This window comes from Phoca vitulina, unplaced genomic scaffold (assembly GCF_004348235.1).
Source record: "Phoca vitulina isolate PV1807 unplaced genomic scaffold, GSC_HSeal_1.0 scaffold20, whole genome shotgun sequence".
In the NCBI taxonomy this organism is placed as follows: Eukaryota; Metazoa; Chordata; class Mammalia; order Carnivora; family Phocidae; genus Phoca; species Phoca vitulina.
The window spans coordinates 11316830-11341378 of NW_022589723.1; the positions used below are offsets into that span (position 1 = coordinate 11316830).

At 39.3% G+C, this 24549-nt stretch overlaps 1 protein-coding gene across 3 annotated transcripts in view; it reads right to left on the bottom strand.

The window, feature by feature from the left end:
- Nucleotides 1–782: 782 nt before the first annotated feature.
- Nucleotides 783–24549, bottom strand: part of UBR1 (ubiquitin protein ligase E3 component n-recognin 1) — a 150863-nt gene continuing 127096 nt past the window's right edge. The window contains exons 42-47 of one of the 3 annotated variants that reach the window (XM_032417970.1): nt 23256–23364; nt 22274–22330; nt 19780–19857; nt 13543–13713; nt 4823–4924; nt 783–3750 (exon numbers count right to left, since the gene is read on the bottom strand). In XM_032417970.1, the coding sequence (XP_032273861.1) occupies nt 3609–3750; nt 4823–4924; nt 13543–13713; nt 19780–19857; nt 22274–22330; nt 23256–23364 (659 nt within the window). In that variant the 3' untranslated portion in view covers nt 783–3608. Of the gene's footprint in view, nt 3751–4822; nt 4925–13542; nt 13714–15084; nt 15128–19779; nt 19858–22273; nt 22331–23255; nt 23365–24549 lie in introns of those variants that run through there. The other 2 variants (XM_032417971.1, XM_032417972.1) reach the window with 2 other exon arrangements.

The window sequence follows — 24549 nt, forward strand, 5'->3', positions numbered from 1 at the left end:
CACAGAAACTCACAATGAAATAACACAACTATCCAAGTTTGGCACTTTTCCCCCTCTCTGATCTACTTTTCTCTCTGAGGCTCTTTGGCACGTAGACTAAAATCACTGACGTAAAAAGAAAGCAAGCTCTAAAATTTAAGGGTAATGGTTTAGAAACAGGAGATCATAATGGTTTTGTAAAGGCTCAATCTCAGGAGATTCTGATTCAGGATCAAGGGTGAAATCTGGAAATTTATATTTTGTTAATGCTCTTTAGGTGATTCTAACACTGTCAAGTCTGAGAACCATTAACTAGATTTATGCTGTCCAATATAGTAGCTACTAGCCACACATGATGATTTAAGCTTAATTAAAATTAAATGAAATAAAAAATTCATGTCCTCAGTTGCACTAGCCACATTTCAAAAAGTTCAATAGCTGCATGGGGACAGTGACTATCATATTGGAGTGCAAACAGAGAACACTGCCATCATTGCAGAGTTCTCCTGGACAGTGTTGCTCTAGACAGTTGTGTCCACAATGGGGTGTACATACCCAAAGAGATGCATAGATTCACCTGGAAGTTTTTAAATAGAAATATTCTATTTTTCAGCTGATTTTTTAAACCCCCATTTTTGGGCAATCATTTATAATGTACTTAATACATTAGTACTGTACTGAATATAAAAAATTCTCTCTCTATATGTATAGTGCATGCTTAAAAGTTATTTACTGATGGAATGTATGGTCAGAAAGTTTGACCATTACACTGAATACCTATGTCTTTTATTTTATTTTTAAAGAGATTTTTATTTATTTGTCAGAGAGACAGAGAGAGCACAAGCAGGGGGAGCGGCAGGCAGAGGGAGAGGGAGAAGCAGGCTCCCCGCTGAGCAGGGAGCCCAACTCAGGGCTCCATGCCAGGGCCCCGGAATCATGACCTGAGCCCAAGGCAGATGCTTAACCGACTGAGCCACCCAGGCGCCCCAATACCTATGTGTTTTAAAGAATTTGTCTGGGCTGGCAGAGGTAACATTTAATTAGAGCTCCTTTCTAGGTACAGGTTTTTATACTTCAAACCCAAATCCCCAAACATGAGAAGTCCCTTTTTTCTTTGTAAATATACACATATAAGATATTTTATTTCAAAAAGCACAAGAACATTATACAAGTTTTAAATTTACATTTTGCAATAAAAGATATCAATATATGCATTATTTGTATAACTTCATCATGGATGGAATTTGAATCAGTGGTATAAACATGTTGCAGTCACTAGATATAGATCATCATCACAGTGAACCAAATGCATAGTTGTTATGAAATGACAAATGACCACTAACAGGTGAACTCACAGCCCATACACCAGCAAAATAAATTAATTATACAGATATATGTTTTTCTTCACTCTATCATTAAAATTCCTGTCAGCCCCTCACCAAAAACATTAGAAAAACACAGTTTTGGAGCCATCTTGTTGAACCAGTTCCTCCACATACTACACTAATGAAAATAAAGTGACTTTTTGCTCATTTGTAAGTAAACTCCATAAGCATGATTAAATTGTTTGCAATGATGAAGGCAAACCACTATGATATTTGAATATAATTAGAAATCCCTAGGGCTGGGGGCAGCACTGAGACACATATTCATCTCCAGTGCAGGGGTCTGAGTCAATCTCGAAAGTGGAGCTCAATATGAAATGTGTTCTTTGGCAGTAAAGGTCTGACTGACCATTACAGGGTAGTCCCTCTGGCAGCTTAAGAGCTTAACCCCAGGGTTTATGAAGTGAATATAAAAAGACTAGAAATAAAAAGTCAGTTTATCTTTGCTAAACCGGGGCCAATCAGGGCAGAAGTCAGCATCTTCTGTTGCCTATTCTGGCTCAGATTTCCCAGACAATCCACCCATTATTTCTATCAGAAATAAAGGGAGATGTTCTAATCATTTAATCATACTGGTAAATTGGACAAGCTGAATACTGAATTTTCTGATCCTCACTCATCACTTGTTACAAATTGTTCAGTGGAATTGTATCTGTTTCCTGATACCTTCTGAATAATAATTATTCAAGTAGATAATCATGATTGTGATTCTGATGCCTGTTCATGCCAATCCTTTATTGCAAAGCCCACCTTTTCTTTACTTTACATAAAAATATCAAAAAATCTAACCCCAAATGTGCATTATCACTTTGCAAATGTATTTTTATTTGTTTGCCTTTGCTGAGCAAAAAGAAGATAGGAAAACATTCACACACATATAGGACGATAGTCACCAAAGGCAAAATCAGATGGTCTTTGAATGCATCTTTCAAATTCCTAACATTACTCCAGAGACAACAGAAGCTAAAACGGAAGGTTTCAATTCATCTTCTGTCTGCTGTTTATACCACAAGTTCTCGATATAAAAAGTTAAAGCCAAAAATCAAGAAGTCTATGCACACATTCGGGAGAGCTCTATTATTTATAAACAAGATGGCTCAACCACAGCATATTATAACAGGACACATGACCACTGATCACATGGCTTTTTTGGTTGTCTGTACTAGTCATAAAACCAGAGTTTATGAAAAGGTTGCACACAGATAACAACTGAAGGATTTATCTTTTACAAAGACATAGAAAGTTACAGAATTGGCTTCAGTCTGATTGTTCTAATTGACAGCTGCCATGCTCCATTCATTGGGGGAATTTTCTTATCCTCATTCTAGAGATAGCTTATATCAGAACTGCATCAGGTTTTTAAGAGTCAAATAGGATGGTGCCACAAACAAGAGATAAGCGAACTCATTTTAGAAATTTGCCTTTGGAAAATAAAGTATAGTTTCAAAACTCAGCAAAGCTATTTGTGGTAAGAGGTGAGGACTATAGTTTCTTTGGCCCATGAGGGATGAATAATGAATACATTATTCTATCCTATCCTGTTCTTGAGGTCTACAGTGCGAAAAAAGCTTTTCCACACTAGCAGAAATTTGCCTTAGAAATGGCAACTTTGCCCAGAGAAAGATTTGTTTAATTTCTGGCTGAAACAGTAAGTGGCACATTAGGGGTATTTCCTTAAAAGAGAAATAATAAAAAAAATTTACTCTTTTGGAAACTTTCTCAATTGAAGTATACTGCATGGTTTCTGCAATTCCTGTTTAGCTGCAAGGAAGACTACCACAGATTAGAGTCCTGTCAGTGTTCCAACGTCAGCTAAACTAAACCTGGGTGTGTGTGGGAAATACCAAATACAAAACTGTAGAAGAGTTAACCAACATATAAAAACGTCCACAACTGCTTAATGTGACTTCATTTACCAGGTGAATGAAATGAAATGAAGTGGGACAGATTAGGAAGGGAAATGAGTTTTCTGGAGATAGCAGAATCAGACACTTGGAGTAAAGAAGCATTTTTTAGTGTTCTGGAACATAAAACAGATTAATCAATGTCCTTTTTCTCCTTTAAGCATATTTTCACTAATTGAAAGCAATACTCCGTTAAGGAATATTTTATTGATGTATGTGAATCTGGACATAGAGCAAAAGACCCTCCAACCCCTCCCCAGCCCTCAGAAAGATCTCCATAATTTTGAATCAGTCTTCATTACTGTCTTCATTTGTGATTGTCCCAAGGCAGAGTTGAAGCTCACAATAATTGCCAGTTGAATCCAAATAACATCTGATTAGTTTCCTGGCTCCTAGCAATCTCTTCTATAATGCAGTGTTGTTGCCACACCAAATGGAGCTTCCGGTACCGCTCACGAGATAAATGAAGGGGGTTGCCCCTCCTTCAGACAAAACAAAACAAAAAAACCCAACACGTAAGTTCAAATCAAATAACTGCCACATCTTTATTGCCTAAATTAGTTCACACTCTTGAGATGTTCTTAGAGCTGGGAGGAATCACCACGACAGAGTTTTAAAAGGGATATTCTCCCTTCACCACTAATCACCATGAACTTAATAGATTACTTAGCTGATGAAGCAGAAATTTACTCCTTGATTATTCAGAAAATAGGCAAAGTATATCATAGGCATTATGAGACCCCGTTTGAATGTGAGGTTTATAACATGAAGCAACTCTATTCTTTTTTTGGGTAGTCTGATGGGGCTTTAATGGCTTTTGGCCTCATACAGTTTATTTAGCTTTGATTTCTGGTCTTTGTATAGTAGAGATTAAGTCTGAGCTATAACACTAAGCCCTCAAATTATATTCTGATGCTCAGAAATATTTGCTTATTGTTGTCCTTATGACATACAAATTTGCTGGTGATTAGCAACTATTTAAACAAAACTATTCCACATCAATCCTAAGGTTGTACAGTTTGTAACACTGTAGAGCAGCTAACCCGAAATGACTAAAGTTTGGCTGTTGCAATTATGGAGAACTATGAGATTCTCATTCTGGAGGCACTCAAGTGTCTCAGCTGGTTGGGTATTTTCAAGGTGCCTAATTAAGTAAAAAATTCTTCTTCTTCTTACCTTTCTGGAACAACCCAGATCTTATCCTCAGTCATTGACAAAGCACCATTCAGCTATTTTCTCCCTTAATCCAAAGACTATCTCCATACTTAAACCTTCTAAGTAATTCTGAAGAAAGGCTGATTAAAAATAACATAACATTCAAACATTTGGATGGCTTGTATCTTTCATTTTAGGAAAGTATTACCCTCACATTCTGGAGAAGCACAAAGTTGTTCAAAATTATGTGCTACATTTAGAATGGTATCATCCTTAATATTTTTAATTTGCACCTATTTAAAAATATCTCTCAATATTTAGCATCAGTTTCTGTGTTTAAAGAACTGTTACCGTCCATGTACAATAATGTGACTAAAATGAAAAACAAACCAATCTTACTTCAGGCCAGGGTCTGTTTCTCCATATTCATCCAAGTAAGGGGCTGGATAGGCACAGCCTCTGGCTTTACCTTCAACCAGGACTACTCTGCATTCTCGGATTCTGAAGGACAAAACAGTAACAGGAAATATTATTAAGTGCATATATGCAAATGATAGGCACTACATCAAAGTTAATCTAGAGAAAAGACGTGGCCAATATCTGTTAGGAATTCAGTATAAAGACAATAAACATAGACAAATAGACTAAATTGTATTTTGTCTAAATAAAAGAGAGTGACCACTGCTATTTTTATTGAAGTTATGGGAAAGTATCAATGGATTTAGGGAAATGGGACCATTAATACCGACTGAATATATTGAAGAGAGGAAGGAAGCTGTCCTACTTGAGCCATAGATACCCTGGAAAATGATGGCCGGGGTTGTTTCTGTTGTTTCCTGACCTACAACCTAGAGTGGGGAGGGAGCTTAACAGAAGGACAGAACAACATCTCTTGTTCTGATAATGCTGGGCCAGAAAGAAGGTCAGCTAGGGAAGTGTCAAGCCATTTCCGGTTAGAGCCAGCCTCCAACAGTGCAGATTATAAAGAACCACCGCCACTGTGAAGTTACTTGGGACTCTCATTGCCTAGAAATGAAGCTATAAAAAGAATGTTTGTGTGCATGTGTACAGAAGGGATAAGTACCACAGAGTAACATAAAATAAATAGTTGGAATAGGTAATGGGTTTATATGCTGTAAATTTCCTAAAAGAAGAAAATAGGTGTTTGGGTGTGGCTTCTATGAATTCATTACCATTGTTCCAACAGAAGCCTACAAGCAATAATTATATATTCCATAGTTAGTGAGATATTTGCTTACATAAACAGAAACTACGTTACATGGGGAGAATGGAAAGAAAAAGCACACGTCTCCACTTTGAATTGTATTTCTCTCAGGGAACTTGTACTCTTCTTTCATAAACATATTGTTCCACTCTCAGCCTTTTGCTGAGAGACCAGGGAAAACAATGGTTGCTTGATAGAGGAAATGAAGAAAATGAACATATTCAAAGGACAACTTTGTATAGGTACTTTTTAAATATAAGTGTTGAGACTCCAAGCCCTTTCACCACACCTGAGTGTTACACAACACCAGAGTAATTAATACAAACTCTATCATGCTTAAAATATACCACAAATAATTAAAATGTGAACAGAATCCTTTTTTTAAAAAAACTTATTCTGTAATTCTTTTTAGTTTAAAAATTTTTTTATTGTTATGTTAATCACCATACATTACATCATTAGTTTTAGATGTAGTGTTCCATGATTCATTGTTTGTGCATAACACCCAGTGCTCCATGCAGAACATGCCCTCTTTAATACCCATCACCAGGCTAACCCATCCTCCCACCCCCCTCCCCTCTAGAACCCTCAGTTTGTTTTTCAGAGTCCATCGTCTCTCATGGTTCGTCTCCCCCTCCGATTTCACCCCCTTCATTCTTCCCCTCCCGCAATCTTCTTTTTTTTTTTTTGGTCTTAACATATATTGCATTATTTGTTTCAGAGGTACAGATCTGAGATTCAACAGTCTTGCACAATTCACAGCACTTACCAGAGCACATATCCTCCCCAGTGTCTATCACCCAGTCACCCCATCCCTCCCACCCCCCACCACTCCAGCAAACCTGTTTGTTTCCTGAGATTAAGAATTCCTCATATCAGTGAGGTCATATGATACATGTCTTTCTCTGTTTGACTTATTTCACTCAGCATAATACCCTCCAGTTCCATCCACATCGTTGCAACGGGCAAGATCTCATTCCTTTTGATGGCTGCATAACATTCCATTGTATATATATACCACATCTTCTTTAACCATTCATCTGTCAATGGACATCTTGGCTCTTTCCACAGTTTGGCTATTGTGGACATTGCTGCTATAAACATCGGGGTGCACGTACCCCTTCGGATCCCTACATTTGTATCTTTGGGGTAAATACCCAGTAGTGCAATTGCTGGATCGTATGGTAGCTCTATTTTCAACTTTTTGAGGAACCTCCATACTGTTTTCCAGAGTGGCTGCACCAGCTTGCATTCCCGCCAACAGTGTAGGAGGGTTCCCCTTTCTCCACATCCCCACCAACATCTATCATTTTCTGACTTGTTAATTTTAGCCATTCTGACTGGTGTGAGGTGGTATCTCATTGAGGTTTTGATTTGGATTTCCCTGATGCCGAGCGATGTTGAGCACCTTTTCATGTGTCTGTTGGCCATTTGGATGTCTTCTTTGGAAAAATGTCTGTTCATGTCTTCTCCCCATTTCTTGATTGGATTATTTGTTCTTTGGGTGTTGAGTTTGATAAGTTCTTTATAGATTTTGGATACTAGCCCTTTATCTGATATGTCATTTGCAAATATCTTCTCCCATTCTGTCGGTTGTCTTTTGGTTTTGTTGGCTGTTTCCTTTGCTTTGCAAAAGCTTTTCATCTTGAAGTCTCAATAGTTCATTTTTGCCCTTGCTTCCCTTGCCTTGGGCGATGTTTCTAGGAAGAAGTTGCTGCGGCTGAGGTCGAAGAGGTTGCTGCCTGTGTTCTCCTTTAGGATTTTGATGGACTCCTGTCTCACATTTAGGTCTTTCAACCATTTTGAGTCTATTTTTTGTGTGTGGTGTAAGGAAATGGTCCAGTTTCATTCTTCTGCATGTGGCTATCCTATTTTCCCAACACCATTTGTTGAAGAGACTGTCTTTTTTCCACTGGACATTCTTTCCTGCTTTGTCAAAGATTAGTTGACCATAGAGTTGAGGGTCCATTTCTGGGCTCTCTGTTCTGTTCCATTGATCGATGTGTCTGTTTTTGTGCCAGTACCATACTGTCTTGATGATGACAGCTTTGTAATAGAGCTTGAAGTCCGGAATTGTAATGCCACCAGCTTTGCTTTTCTTTTCAACATTCCTCTAGCTGTTTGGGGTCTTTTCTGGTTCCATACAAATTTTAGGATTATTTGTTCCATTTCTTTGAAAAAAGTGGATGGTATTTTGATGGGGATTGCCTTGAATGTGTAGATTGCTCTAGGTAGCATAGACATTTTCACAATATTTGTTCTTCCAATCCATGAGCATGGAACGTTTTTCCATTTCTTTGTGTCTTCCTCAATTTCTTTCATGAGTATTCTATAGTTTTCTGAGTACAGATCCTTTGCCTCTTTGGTTAGATTTATTCCTAGGTATCTTATGGTTTTGGGTGCAATTGTAAATGGGATCGACTCCTTAATTTCTCTTTCTTCTGTCTTGTTGTTGGTGTATAGGAATGCCACTGATTTCTGTGCATTGATTTTATATCCTGTATGAGTTCTAGCAGTTTTGGGGTGGAGTCTTTTGGGTTTTCCACATAAAGTATCATATCATCTGCAAAGAGTGAGAGTTTGACTCCTTCTTTGCCGATTTGGATGCCTTTTATATCTTTTTGTTGTCTGATTGCTGTGGCTAGGACTTCTAATACTATGTTGAATAGCAGTGGTGATAGTGGACATCCCTGCCGCGTTCCTGACCTTAGGGGGAAAGCTCTCAGTTTTTCCCCATTGAGAATGATATTCCCTGTAGGTTTTTCATAGATGGCTTTTATGATATTGAGGTATGTACCCTCTATCCCTATACTCTGAAGAGTTTTGATCAAGAAAGGATGCTGTACTTTGTCAAATGCTTTTTCTGCATCTATTGAGAGGATCATATGATTCTTGTTCTTTCTTTTGTTAATGTATTGTATCACGTTGATTGATTTGCGGATGTTGAACCAACCTTGCAGCCCAGGGATAAATCCCACTTGGTCGTGGTGAATAATCCTTTTAATGTACTGTTGGATCCTCTTGGCTAGTATTTTGGTGAGAATTTTTGCATCCATGTTCATCAGGGATATTGGTCTGTAATTCTCCTTTTTGATGGGGCCTTTGTCTGGTTTTGGGATCAAGGTAATGGTGGCCTCATAAAATGAGTTTGGAAGTTTTCCTTCCATTTCTATTTTTTGGAACAGTTTCAGAAGAATAGGTATTAATTCTTCTTGAAATGTTTGGTAGAATTCCCCTGGGAAGCCATCTGGCCCTGGGTTTTTGTTTGTTGGGAGATTTTTGATGACTGCTTTAATTTCCTTAGTGGTTATAGGTCTGTTCAGGTTTTCTATTTCTTCCTGGTTCAGTTTTGGTAGTTGATACGTCTCTAGGAATGCATCCATTTCTTCCAGGTTATCTAATTTGCTGGCATAGAGTTGCTCATAATATGTTCTTATAATTGTTTGTAGTTCTTTGGTGTTGGTTGTGATTTCTCCTCTTTCATTCATGATTTTGTTGATTTGGGTCATTTCTCTTTTCTTTTTGATAAGTCTGGCCAGGGGCTTATCAATCTTGTTAATTCTTTCAAAGAACCAGCTCCTAGTTTCGTTGATCTATTCTACTGTTCTTTTAGTTTCTATTTCATTGATTTCTGCTCTAATCTTTATTATTTCTCTTCTCCTGCTGAGTTTAGGCTTTATTTGCTGTTCTTTCTCCAGCTCCTTTAGGTGTAGGGTTAGGTTGTGTATTTGAGACCTTTTTTGTTTCTTGAGAAAGGCTTGTATTGCTATATACTTTCCTCTTAGGACTGCCTTTGTTGCATCCCAAAGATTTTGAATAGTTGTGTTTTCATTTTCATTGGTTTCCATGAATTTTTTAAATTCTTCTTTAATTTCCTGGTTGACCCATTCATTCTTTAGTAGGATGCTCTTTAGCCTCCATGTATTTGAGTTCTTTCCGACTTTCCTCTTGTGATTGAGTTCTAGTTTCAAAGCACTGTGGTCTGAAAATAGGCAGGGAATGATCCCAGTCTTTTGGTACCGGTTGAGACCTGATTTGTGACCTAGAATGTGATCGATTCTGGAGAATGTTCCATGGGCACTAGAGAAGAATGTGTATTCCGTTGCTTTGGGATGGAATGTTCTGAATATATCTGTGAAGTCCATTTGGTCCAGTGTGTCATTTAAAGTCTTTATTTCCTTGTTGATCTTTTGCTTAGATGATCTGTCCATTTCAGTGAGGGGGGTGTTAAAGGCCCCCACTATTATTGTATTGTTGTCAATGTGTTTCTTTGCTTTTGTTATTAATTGCCTTATATAATTGGCTGCTCCCATGTTAGGGGCATAGATATTTACAATTGTTAGATCTTCTTGTTGGATAGACCCTTTAAGTAGGATATAGTGTCCTTCCTCATCTCTTATTACAGTCTTTGGTTTAAAATCTAATTTGTCTGATATAAGGATTGCCATCCCAGCTTTCTTTTGGTGTCCATTAGCATGGTAAATGGTTTTCCACCCCCTCACTTTCAATCTGGGGGTGTCTTTGGGTCTAAAATGAGTCTCTTGCAGACAGCATATCGATGGGTCTTGTTTTTTAATCCAATCTGATAGCCTGTGTCTTTTGATTGGGGCATTTAGCCCATTTACATTCAGGGTAGCTACTGAAAGATAGGAATTTAGTGCCATTGTATTGCCTGTAAGGTGACTGTTACTGTATATTGTCTGTGTTCCTTTCTGGTCTATGTTGCTTTTAGGCTCTCTCTTTGCTTAGAGGACCCCTTTCAATATTTCTTGTAGGGCTGGTTTTGTGTTTGCAAATTCCTTTAGTTTTTGTTTGTCCTGGAAGCTTTTTATCTCTCCTTCTATTTTCAATGACAGCCTAGCTGGATATAGTATTCTTGGCTGCATATTTTTCTCATTTAGTGCTCTGAATATATCCTGCCAGTCCTTTCTGGCCTGCCAGGTCTCTGTGGATAGGTCTGTTGCCAATCTAATGTTTCTACCATTGTAGGTTACATATCTCTTCTCCCGAGCTGCTTTCAGGATTTTCTTTTTGTCTCTGAGACTCCTAAGTTTTTTTTTTTTAATAGTTTTCTTTTTTTCTTTTTTAAAGATTTTTATTTATTTATTTAACAGAGAGAGCACAAGTAGGCAGAGCAGCCCACAGAGGGAGAGGGAGAAGCAGGCTCTCTGCCGAGCAGGGAGCCCGATGTGGGGCTCGATCCCAGGACCCTGGGATCATGACCTGAGCCGAAGGCAGCCGCTTAACGACTGAGCCACCCAGGTGCCCCGAGACTCGTAAGTTTTACTATTAGATGTTGGGGTGTTGACCTATTTTTATTGATTTTGAGAGGGATTCTCTGTGCTTCCTGGATTTTAATGCCTGTTTCCTTCCCCAAATTAGGGAAGTTCTCTGCTATCATTTGCTCCAATATACCTTCTGCCCCTCTCTTTCTTCTTCTTCTGGGATCCCAATTATTTTAATGTTGTTTCGTCTTACGGTATCGCTTATCTCTTGAATTCTGCCCTCGTGATCCAGTAGTTGTTTATCTCTCTTTTTCTCAGCTTCTTTATTTTCCATCATTTAGTCTTCTATATCACTGATTCTTTCTTCTGTCTCATTTATCCTAGCAGTTAGCGCCCCCATGTTTGATTGCACCTCATTAATAGCCTTTTTGATTTCGACTTGGTTAGATTTTAGTTCTTTTATTTCTCCAGAAAGGGTTTCTCTAATAACTTCCATGCTTTTTTCAAGCCCAGCTAGTATCTTTAAAGTGATGATTCTGAACTCTAGATCCGACATCGTACTAATGTCCATATTGAGTAGGTCCCTAGCAGTCGGTACTACCTCTTGTTCTTTTTGTTGAGGTGATTTTTTCTGTCTTGTCATTTTGTCCAGAGGAGAACAGATTAATGAGAGAACAAAATGCTAACAGGGTAACAATGTCCCCAGAAAATATACTCTAAACAAATCAGAAAAGACCTGAAGCAGGGGGAAAAGAAAGGGAAAGAGACAAAAAAGAAAAAGAAAAAAAAAGAAAAAGAAAAAGATAAAGATAAAAACAAACAAAAACAGAACAAAACAAAAAAAAACCAGAATATGATCAAATATGATCAGGCTGGTACATAGATCAGTGCCACACACTAGATTTTGGGTGTATTTTGGTCTGTTAGAAGAAAGTGCCTCCCAAAATTTTAAAGAAAGAAAAACTTATATATGTACAAAAATAAGGGTTGATATGATGAAGGGATGGAATATGACTGTAAAGATGAAAATTATAAAAAATTTTATAAAAGGAATTGATAAGAAGTTGTTTGAAAAAAGAAAGAAGAGGACTTAAAAAAAAAAAAAGAAAAAAAGGGAGAGAATGTGATCAGGCAGGGGAGTAGAAAAAAACCATACACTAGAGATTTAGGGTATATTTTGATCTGTTAGAAGAAACTATCTCAAAATTTTAAAGGCTTGAAATTTTAAAGAGAGAACAACTTATATATATATGCCAAAAATACGGGTAACTACTAGGAAGGGATAGAATATGACTCTAAAAATAAAAAATAAAAATGTTTTTTAAAAAAGGGATTGATAAGATGTTGGTTGAAAAAGGGAAAAAGAAAAATTCAAAAAAAAAAGACAATTAAAAAAAAATTAACTTTGAAAGACTAAAGAATCATGGTAAAAAAGCCATGGATTCTATGTGCATTATTCCCCTAGCACTGGAGTTCTGCTGTTCTCATTGATGGGTAAACTTGGTCTTGGCTGGCTGTTCTTGCTGATCTTCTGGGGGAGGGGCCTGTTGCCATGGTTCCCAAATGTCTTTGCTGGAGGCGGAATTGCCCCGCCCTTGCCGGTCCGGGCTAAGCAATCTGCTCGGGGGGGTTTGATCTCGGGAGCTTTTGTTCCCTGCAAGCTTTCCGTACAGCTTTGGAGGCCGAGAGTGAAAATGGCGGCCTCCCAATCTCCGCCCCGGAAGAGCCGAGAACTCGGGGCCCCGCTCCTCAGTGAGCCCTCAGAGAAAAGCAGTCACTCACTCCCGTCTCCCCGGTCTCCGGCCGCAGTCCGTGCTCACCCGTCCTGTGACCGAGCGTTTCTATCTCTGGCACCTGACCCCGTGTGGAGTCTCCAAACCCAGCAGATCCCTGCGGTGCACTCCTGCGCCGCTCCTCCCCGGGGAGGAAGGGAGTCTTCCCGGATCTGCCGCTTGTTGGGTCCCTGCTGGAGGAGCAGTGGCCCGACTGTGCCGCGGATCACGGTTTATGGCAACCCCGAGCTGAGAGCCCGCGCCTCGGCTCCATCTCTGCAGCCGGCTTCCCCGCTCCGATACCTGGGAGCTCTGCCGCACTCAGGCACCCCCCGTCTTTCTGTGACCCCGAGGGTCCTGAGACCATACTGTCCCACGAGGGTTCCACCCCCAACTTAGCCACCAGAGCGACGTCCCTCAGCGGAGCCGACTTCTAAAAGTTCCGATTTTGTGTTCCGCAGCTCTATCACTTGCCAGAAGCGGCGGACAGAGGCCCCTCCCCCGCCGTCTATCCTCCCGAATATCGCCTCGGATTCACTTCTCCGCATGTCCTACCTTCCAGAAAGTGGTCGCTTTTCTGTTCAGAGAGTTGTTGCTATTCTTTTCTCCGATCTCCTGTTGAGTTTGTAGGTGTTGAGAATGGTTTGATCCCTAACCAGCTGAATTCCTGAGACCAGACGAAATCCAGGTCTCCTACTCCTCTGCCATCTTGCTCCACCCCAGCTTATCTGTAATTCTGTAGTATCTTCTCAAATGCAATTTCATGTGAATAACCGGTCTATAGTCTAACTTCTGATAGACCATTTCCTATCAACATAGTGTCCCACCATAATAGCCTCCAGATTGGATCCAGATTCCTTAAGTTCATTATAAGCTTCCAGAACACTCACTACTCACTTTAAGAAAATGCAGACTCCAGCTCCACAGTGAAGTGCATGAAAAATGCAAGCTCCAACCTCTTCCCCATTCACAATTTCTTGGCAGCAAATGTTCTGAGAACACAGTATGGCTCCACAGAAAAGACAGAGGACAGGGTGCTTTCGCTCATCATCTGCAGACCGTGGGCACCTCAAAGGGGAAGAAAACATTCAGTATGGTGGAGAAACAATAAAAGCATGATATATCCAGTTAGCAATGAATTGTGTTCATCGCTGGCTGCTTTGCAGCAAAGAAAGCTCTTAAAACACAAGAAATTCATTCATTCATTCACTCATTCATTCATTCATTCAGAGAGGGAGAGAGAAAGAGAGAATCCCACACAGGCTCCATGTCCAGCGTGGAGAGCAGGCTCCATGCCTATTGCAGAGCCCGATGCAGGGCCCCATCTCACAACCCTGACATCATGACCTGAGCTGAAATCAAGAGTCGGATGCCTAATGAACTGAGCCACCCAGGCAGCCCAAAACACAAGAAAACATTTAATTAGATCATTCCTCTTTAATAAGGACTTAACAAAAAAAATCTCCTGATTAATCCACAGTAAGAAAACGTATTATTAAATATACAGTGTCCTGATAATTCCCATAGTTTGGCAATTAAATATGCCTTGAGATTGAGATACTTTGATAGAATCTAGTCTTCATCTGACATGACCAATTTATAGTCAACTCCCTCCTCTGGACTGGTTTAGTCAAGCTTAAAGTCCTCAATATTAGAGGAATATGACCCTGTTAGGTGTACTTTTTTTTTTTTAATCACAAATGTGCAGTAAGGGTTTAGACACATTTCCTGTCCATTATAAGTATTGAGATCTTTAGGGTTGAAATGAAAGACTGTAGTCTTAGAGTTCATACACCTCTATTTGGGAAACAAAGCAAGTCTTTAGGAAGGAAAAAGTGACAGAATTGACTTGCTTGAATTGAACCAAGTAGTACACTGAGATGTACCATTTTACACAGTAGTGTGCTACAGCCTTGCTATAATGCCCCTCAGAGAGGGGTATCACTCTCTGAATTAAAGCGATAGTGGCTATCTTTTAAAAAAGAAGCTTTCTACACTCCTCTCTCTGCCTTATAATGGACACACAAGAAACATCAAGAATTCCTTTATTTGGGGAGTAATAAATAAATGCAACCACTAAGTTGAGATCCAATGTGGCTTATAATGGGGTCAGAAGAAAGAGCACCAAAAGAATCTCCATCTCCAGTAAGGTATTAACAGTTTATTCTCTGATCCCTTGTTTCTCAGGTAAGATAAGAAAACCATTGTCCACATAGGAGCAGAAGGACCCTGTGCGTAGGTATTCCACGCCTATCTCCTGGAGATGAGGAGGCTATTTTCACTTCCAGGGGGAAGAACATAATTTTAGCTCTTTTTGGATAAAGCCAAAATCTTTCACTTTTCACGCAGGATGGCTGAGTCCTAGTCACTAATATCCTATAGAGGAAAATAGGGGTGATACCTAAAGTATAGTAACTGGGCAGCTTACCCTCCTACAGTAGAAATGGCTCAGTCTTAATGGAAACTGGTGGTGACAATAAAACTGGAAGAGATCATAAGATTTATTTTCACTTTACTTGAAACCAGTATGTAGTAATATCATCCAAGGGGCTCTTCACTGTGATTAATGACTAACACTCTTCTCAGATCCTCCTAAGAGCCCACAGTGATACTCTTTAATCCTGGGAAGATAACATCTATTCACTGGGATTGCAATACAGCCCTAAAAATAGGAGAATCACGGAATTCAGAGCTGGATGCAATCTTTGAAATCACCTAGCTCATGTTTTTTTTTTTTTTTTTAAAGATTTTATTTATTTATTTGACAGACAGAGACATAGCGAGAGAGGGAACACAAGCAGGGGGAGTGGGAGAGGGAGAAGCAGGCTTCCCGTGGAGCAGGGAGCCCGATGCAGGGCTCGATCCCGATCCCAGCACGCTGGGATCATGACCTGAGCCGAAGGCAGACGCTTAACGACTGAGCCACCCAGGCGCCCCCATCTAGCTAACGTTTTATGGGCTGCAAGGTAAATGGCTCAGCCATTTCTTTAGGTGGCTGAACTTAATCTGCATGGGACAAACAGCAAGGGAACTAACACCAAGACCAATTCTATCTTGTAACAGAGGCGGGAGTATGGGCTGCCCAAGCCCCTGCTGGGCCTGTTAAACTCCCCGGCTTCAGGGTTCAAAGCAATGGTTATAACAGAATAGGAGAATTTCCTTAGACTTCTGTAGGGCAGTGATTCTCAGAATGGGCCACATAAGGGCTCTTCAAACCCTCAAAATGATGATAAACTGCAATCCCTTTCTTTGCCCCTTCAAATGACAGCAAGTTATTTAACATATGACTAAGGACTACAATAGTCACTTTGTACGCCAAGGCAGTTCATTAGAATTACTAACTGGTACCCTTAAAACAAAATTTAAGAGTTATTTATGTTTTCTGAGAGCTCTAATTAAGTTTATTAAGAAGTTTGGCTGCTGTACAATGCTTACTTAATATTACAAAACTCCTAACTGAGCTTTGGAATTCCTGCAATTTGGGGAAGAGATGCTGTATTACCAGTATATCATCAATGAAGTCTTGAATAGGTTTTGATTTTCAGACTGCTGAGATTCTTGCCTTTTATTTTTTTACATTATTTTTTAAAGATTTTATTTATTTATTTGACAGAGAGACACAGCGAGAGAGGGAACACAAGCAAGGGGGAGTGGGAGAGGGAGAAGCAGGCTTCCCGCGGAGCAGGGAGCCCGATGCGGGGCTCGATCCCAGGACCCCAGAATCATGACCTGAGCCGAAGGCAGACGCTTAACAACTGAGCCGCCCAGGTGCCCCGGATTCTTGCCTTTTACTTACAAGTTACTGCTAATATGTCATCATTATTAATCTGATTTGCTATGGGTGGTGGTGTGATGCCACCTCAGTGTCAAGGATACATAATTGCATCAATAGTAATTTTAGCCTATTATTTTTAAGACATGATGCATTGTGATTCAAATATGAAATATTCACACACCAATGGCTAAGGTGGGTATGAATATAATTTCTCCATTCAGGGACATTATATTGGTGGTGTGCAGCTCATGAATTTATGTTATTTGAATAACTTACATCATATTATAGCAAGGTAAGTGTAAACTGTTAACTTTATAGGACATTACTTTATCATATAGAATCATGTGTTTAAGCTCATGCTGTTTTCTTACAAAAGCAACTAACAGGTAATTCATACATGATATTAGTAATGAATATAATGTAACTTGTTTATTGTACTTCTTATTAGTCTTCATCATCCAGATTTTTTTTTTATTTGAAAGTAATCAGTGAAAGGGAAGAGGAAGATGAAAGAAAGTCTGAGAAACACTGCTTTAGTGTGGTGTTTAATTTGATTGAGGTGGGGGGAACACGGTATCAGAAAAGGCTAAGGAGGTGTACTATTCTCTCTAGTACCCAGGCTTAAACTTGAGCCACAATGCTATTACCTGTTTTGTTACTATGGGATTCCATATAAGATTTTGCTTGGGAGAAAAAGGGTTCTTCAGTGTTATTTCAGTGAGGATATGGTCACCTCACTGTAATGTACATAAAACGGTGCTAAAGAGATATGTATAAAAGATATTTCTAAGAGAACTACTTGTTTATGAAGTTGAGAACAGTGTTATTTCAGTGGATGGATGTACTGACCATAATTCTACATGTAAAACACTGTTTAAAGATACATGAATAAATGATGACTCTTAGAATGCTAAAAGAAAAAAAAAAAGGCTCCTGTAGCTTTAAAAAAAAGTTGAGGGGAGATATCCTATAAGATGGTAGAGTTATGAGCTCCAGGAATTGTTTCCTTTACCAATACAACTGTTGATCTGGCAAGAACTGTCTGAAGCAACTATTTTGGAATTTGGAATCTAGGTGAACACTTGCAGCATCCACAGCAGTGCTTAACGAAGAGGCTGGTAAATTTCAATGAATTTTGGCTTTCTGTGTAGTGGCTACCACCTCCTATCCCCCAGCCCTATAGCAGGTAGCTATGGGGGTGGTGGCTTGCTGGTGCCAGGATGGGTAATACAGACGTTGGCCTCAAAAATCATGGTTGTGTGTTTAGTTCTGCCTGGTAGCTCACTGAAGGGCTGATGCAGAGACTGGCCATTGTTTCAACCCCTATGGGCTGAAGTGACTTTCTTGGCAGTGATGGTAGAGGGAATTTAAAGAGACAGAATATTCTTTATATTTTCTTCTTCTCTTCACTTTTCTTACTGGATCCAGAAATTTAAGGAAATCTGTCAGTTCACTGGCTGACTGCAGAGATAATAGAACAGAGACTTCGGTGAACACACAATACGAAATACAGTCTTTGCAAAAAATAGTTTGGAAAAGTCACTGAAGAGACACCCGCAGCCTTTATCAAGCAATGGTGGCAATTCTTGGGGAGGGGGTAGAATCTGATTTAAAGAGCTACTACAATAATCAAAATGTCTAATTCTCAACAAAACTAACAGAGCTTACAAAGAAGCAGAAAAGTATGGCCTATTCACAGTCAAAGCAACACTGAAAAAGAAAAAGTTGGAAGGCTGACACGTTAAATTTCAAAACTTACTACAAAGCTATGGTAATTTAAAAGTGTGGTGTTAGCATAAGGATAGACATATAGACCAATAGAATAGACTTTAGAAAGAAACCCAAACATCTATGACAAACTGATTTTCAGTGTGGGTGCCGAGATTATCCAATGAGGGAACAAAGTCTTTTAAAAAATGGTGCTGGAATAACTGGAAACCACATGAAAGAAAGAATGAAGTTGGACCTCCTGTCTCATTCCAAAAATTAACTCAAACAAATCCACAGTGTAGGGGTGCCTAGGTGGCTCAGTCGGTTAAGCCTCTGCCTTTGCCTCAGGGTCCTGGAATCGAGTCCACATCAGGCTCCCTGCTCAGCGGGGAGCCTGCTTCTTTCTCCCTGTCCCGCTCCCCCCTGCTTGTGCTCTTTCTCTCTAATAAATAAATTAAATCTTAAAAAACAAATCCACAGTCTAAATATAGAGCTAAAACTACAAAGCTATTGAAAGAAAACAAAGGGGTAAATCTTCATGACCTCAGATTTGGCAATGAAGTCTTAGTTTTGACACCAAAAGCACAAGAAACAAACAAAAAAATAGATAAAATGAACTTTTATGTATTGAAAACATTATGAAGAATATGAAAACACAACCTATAGAATGGGAGAAAATATTTGCAAAATAAAAATCTGATAAGGGCTGAATATCCAGAATATACTGAAAGAGAACAGAAGAGGCCACCCCAAAATATGCCACTTTGGCATACAGATTATTTTGAATTAAAGTTACTTAAGAAACAGCAGGTGCAAAAAGGACACTCTGACCCTCTTTCCTCCCCTTCAATATAAAGAACTCTTACAACTCAACAACAAAACAGACAGTCCAATTACAAGATGGACAAAGGACTTGAACAGACATTTCTCCAAAGAACATATACAAATGTCCAAGAAGCACATGAAAAGATGTTTAAATGCTCATCAATAGATAAACGGATAAACAAACTCTGGTATATACATACAATGGAATATTATCATTGTTATTTTTAAGATTTTATTTTTAAGTAATCTCTACACCTAACATGGGGCTCAAACTCACAACCCTAAGATCAAGAGCTGCATGATCCACCGACTAAGCCAGCCAGGTGTCCCTACAGTGGAATATTACTTAGCCAACAAAGGACTGAATACATGCTACAACTTTGGATGACCTCAAAAGCTATACTAAGTGAAAGAAGCCAGACACAAAAGGTCATATGTTATATGACTCCTTTTATAGGATATACCCAGAGTAGGCAGATCCACAGAGACAGGAAGCAGATTATTGCTTACCAGGGGATCGGGAAAGAGGGAAATGGGGAGCAATTACTTAGTGGATACAAGGTGTTTCTCTGGCATGGTGAAAAAGTTTTGAAACCAGAGAGAGGTGGTGGTTGCACAACACTGTGAATACACTAAATAGCACTGAATTGTATACTTTATCATCATTAATTGTTTGTTTTATGGTTCTCACCTCAATAATAAGAAAGAAATTGACAATCATTGTTGTAAAGGATGCTCTGTGGTCACTTTAAAAAAGTCTACTAGTGGTGGTGCATACCATAATTGCAAGCTTAAAAATTTTTTAGAAATATATTTCTTCTTACCTGAAATGAGAAGCTTGATTTAGGAGACAGCTATAGTCATCAGGAAGCTCTATCAAACTATTTCTTTTTCTAGGGTATCTAGAAATGTAATTTAAAAGACAATTTTACTTCTGAGTAAATAAGCCCATGCCAAAAATTGACCAAGTAAAGAGTATTTTAAAAATAACAAAAGGATCCATACTTGAAACCCACAGTAATTCCTCCTGTTGACTACATTAAATCCAAGTTTTTCAGCCTAGAATTTCAAATCTTTCATCATCTGGTTTCCTTTCCAAACTCAACTCCCACTATTTCCTAAGACTAAATTGTTCTAGCTAGACTTCCATGATGGCTAGGAAGGTAATATAAAGAACACAGCCTTTGAAATCAGACAGACCTCGCTACAAATCCTAAATTCTCTGATATCTGACAAGTCACTGAACCTTAGCCTGTATTTCCTGGTCTGTAAATAGAGGATGGACATATTATACTTTCTCAGCCATAAGGCATACCATCAATTTAATAACACATTTTTGAGATGGTGGGGAGAGAGAAATATAAAGACTCATGCTGATTTAAGAAATGTTAAATATAAATAATAGTATGGAGGAACCTCACAGCTGTTGAAGACTCAATAAGATATTGAAGTGGAACATAATACACTTAGTACTTGAAAACATGTTTGCAAATATTATTATTCATTCTTACCACACAATACAGATACAATAAAAGCCTTGCATGCATGCCCTGGGAACATCATCTCAATCACGTGGAAATTCTATCCTCAAACCCCAATTAACTTAAATTCTTTTTTTTAATTATTATTATTTTTTTATTTGAGAGAGAGCGAAAGCAAGAGAGATCACAGAGGCAGAAGGAGAAGCAGACATGCTGCTGAGCAGGGAAAGCCTGATGTGGGGCTTGATCCCTGGGCCCCAAGATCATGACCCGAGCCAAAAGCAGATGCTTAACAGACTGAGCCACTCAGGCGCCTCCCAGATCAACTTAAATTCTATAATTCCTTCTAAGTTCAGCTAAAAATTATCTCCTCTAAGACTAACTTTGCATCATTAAGAATCTTTTACTCTTTAAATTTCTATAGCATTAACAATATATTCCATATACTATTTTATGTCTTTAGTTTATGTACATAATTAGGTTGTAAATTACCCATGACCAAAAAGCTGTATGTGTTAGGTCTTTTAACTCTCCCTAAGTATTTTAGCACCATGCTGAGGAAACAGTAGTTCTCTAAAAGGCACACAATGAACTGAAATAAAGGGAAAACTGTGTGAGATTAACAGTTTTAAAGTAAGTACTCATCTTTTAAACTTTTCTCTCTTTCTTTTCTTGGTGATGTGAATACTACTGTATTTAAGTTATAAAAGCCGGATCTATAATCTCTAAATCACTAAAGTTGGGTTAGGAGTAGGTAGCATATGTACATTTACAGTAAAGGGGAAGTTAGTTCAAGGGGTAAGAAAGATGAAAAGAGAAGGTGGCAAATGCACATTGTGTCACAACGTTTGCTTTAGCCATGGAAAAATGGTACTGATGTTATCATTAAGGTTGGGGGTCAATTGCTCTGCTTGTTTACTGATGCAATTCAACTGGAATAAAAATCAGACACATACATAACAGAAAGCAGGCCCAGGAGAGGATACAAAGAAAATAAGCATGCAGTCTGGTCCCTGGTGAGTTTACTGTTCAGTGCTTTGTGGCGCTGGCAGGCACACATGCACACACACACAGCTGAGAGGATATTACTAGAGCAGACTTGCAGGAGGAGGTCACATTTGAATTGGTCTTTGAGGGAGAACTGGATTTTGATCGAGACATAACTTAAGGGAGATAGGAGGGCTGAAGAACAGTTTTGTTGGGTCATCTCTAAGTATACAGATCGGAAGGGAAGGGGAAGAGGGAATAGTTCTATTTATATCTTACTCTATTCTCAAAAGGAAAAAAGTGGTGTATAGGAATACTGTTACTACTTTCTGATTTTAATAAACCGGCAGCTCCAAGATGCCATCTCCTCCTGTGCCTTTTAATAAGCATGTATGAGGGGCGCCTGGGTGGCTCAGTCGTTAAGCGTCTGCCTTCGGCTCAGGTCACGATCCCAGAGTCCTGGGATCGAGTCCCACATCGGGCTCCCTGCTCTGTGGGGAGCCTGCTTCTCCCTCTCCCACTCCCCCTGCTTGTGTTCCCTCTCTCGCTGTGTCTCTCTCTGTCAAATAAATGAATAAAATCTTAAAAAAAAAAAAGCATGTACGAGCTTAAGGAAGAGGAGCTGGTGGGCTCAAACAATTTAAGAGGGAAAAGATAGCCACTCCACGAAAAAAATCAACTGTAGGAAGAATCCAATTTCTGGCAAAGACCTAACAGAAACGTAGGAAACAATGTACTGAGTGAGAATGAAGAAGACAGACTGGAAAGCATGTTCCACAAACCAACTACTTTTGGAAACACAACCTGTAGATGGTTGGGGGGGAGGGGAGGATTGAGAAGTAAAACCAACCTGACTACGGTGCTTTTCTGCTTCAAACAGTTTAGTAACGCAGGATCTGCACACCACCTATATGGGGGAGCCAAGAGAAAAGCAAACAGGTCATCACAACTTCAGCTCAGTGTTCATCAATGAGCCACCCACTCCAAATCTTTCTGTCCCTTCTTTCCATGTTCCCTCAGCTAGACTTCTATCTCACATCTTACCCCTTTGCTTTTCTTCCCTTCGTTTTTGTGTCTGCCTATTTATTTTCCCCCTTTCTTTTATTCATCTTTTTAATTTTTATTTATTTTAAGATTTTATTTATTTATTTGAGGAGACAGAGATAGCGAGAGAGAGCACAGGTAGGGAGAAGAGGGAGAAGCAGACTCCCTGACTGAGCAGGGAGCCCGATGCGGGGCTCGATCCCAGGACCCTGGGATCATGACCTGAGCCGAAGGCAGATGCTTAACCGACTGAGCCACTCAGGCACCCCTATTCATCTCTTTTTTAAAGGGTTAATCAATCAAAGTCTTGCTAGAAAAACAGAAACCATTCTGAAGATGGAATTTAATACCAGGAATTGGTAATAAAGGTGGCAGAAGGGCTGCAAATCCAATCCAAGGGCTGACAGAAGGAGAGAAAAAAGCAAGGCGACCCAAAGATTAGCCAATAACAGGAAGCCACCACCTCTCCCAGGCTGGAGGAACAAAAGGAAATTGTGGTATTATTAGAGCCCAGGGGCTGGGGTCAATGGTAGATACTGGCAAGAAATGGCAGCTGCAGGGAAGAGTAGTACAAGGAATGGTAATCACGGTGGGACAAGTGCAAAGTCCAGCTGCCCATGGCTGCTGGACTTATGTCTAATTCGTTGAGTGTGTGAATTGGGAATCTCCTATATTTTTGTTACCCACTTCAATCAAGTCTAATCAATCTAAAAGCTTAGCAAATAATTTTAATTTAAAATTTCCAAACTGTATAATGACCCAACAATGATATTTTGCCCTCACAGTACCTCTGGAGGAGGGGTCTTACAGTATCCCAATATTCCTGAAAAAGCAGGAACAAATTTGTGGGTAAAGATAGATAGCTACAGAGTGCACTGTACTCTCCTTCTGCAGGATCTGCAAGAGAATAAAAATACATTTAATAAGCACATTATTCTTATCTGGTCAACCTGTGAATAGAATTTCTTCATTGTTTATGTTCATTTCTATACTCTATAAAACTGGGTGACAAATAAGACACAGTGATTCTTTCAAAACACAAATCTGATTCATTCTCCTGATGAGGTTTCTCCAATGTCACACCACCAAAAGGGAAAAAACACGAAGTCCTTATCAAAACACATAAAGGCCCTACATGATCTGCCCCTGGCTGCCTCTTGAACCTCATCTCCTACCACCCTCGTCCTGCTCATTATGCTTCAGCTACACTCATCTCTTTACTATTCTTTGATGATGTCAAGCAAAGTCTTTGCATTTAGTGTTCCTTCTGCTTAGGAATACTCTTCCTTTAACTCTTGTCCAGTTCAACCCCATCTTTATTTCAACATCTCTTTGCTCAAAGTGTCCTCAAAGAGAAGTCTTCTATGACTATCTACTAAAAGTATTACTCCAGCCCAGCACTCTCTATCCCCATGACCTGCTTTATTTTTCTTGGTAGCACTTATCACCACTTGACATTATATTACATACATTTATCTGTTTGTATACATTTAGTCTCCTCCCAGTAAAAGACTTAATCTTACTCACTGTTGTATTGCAGCACCGACTAGATAAATTAATACATGATTTTCTAAAAATGCAAACAACACATCTGTACAGACAACTACTTGGAAAGTAGCCCCCCATTTATAGGCATACTGTGGAGATAATTGCGGGTTCGGTTCCAGACTGCCACAGTAAAGCTAGTATTGGAGTGAAGCAAGTCAAGTGAATTTCTGGTTTCCCAGGGCATATTAAAGTTATGTTTCTACTAGATTGTAGTCTTTTTTTTTTTTTTTTAAGATTTTTATTTATTTATTTAACAGAGAGAGACACAGCGAGAGAGGGAACACAAGCAGGGGTAGTGGGGGAGGGAGAAGCAGGCTTCCTGCGGAGCAGGACGATGTGGGGCTCGATCCCAGGACCCTGGGATTATGACCTGAGCCGAAGGCAGATGCTTAATGACTGAGCCACCCAGGTGCCCCTAGATTGTAGTCTATTTAGTGTGCAAGAGCATTAGGTCTAAAACAACAATGTACAGACCTTAATTAAAAATACTGCTAAAAAAAATGCTAACCATCATCTGAGCTTTCAGCCAGTCAT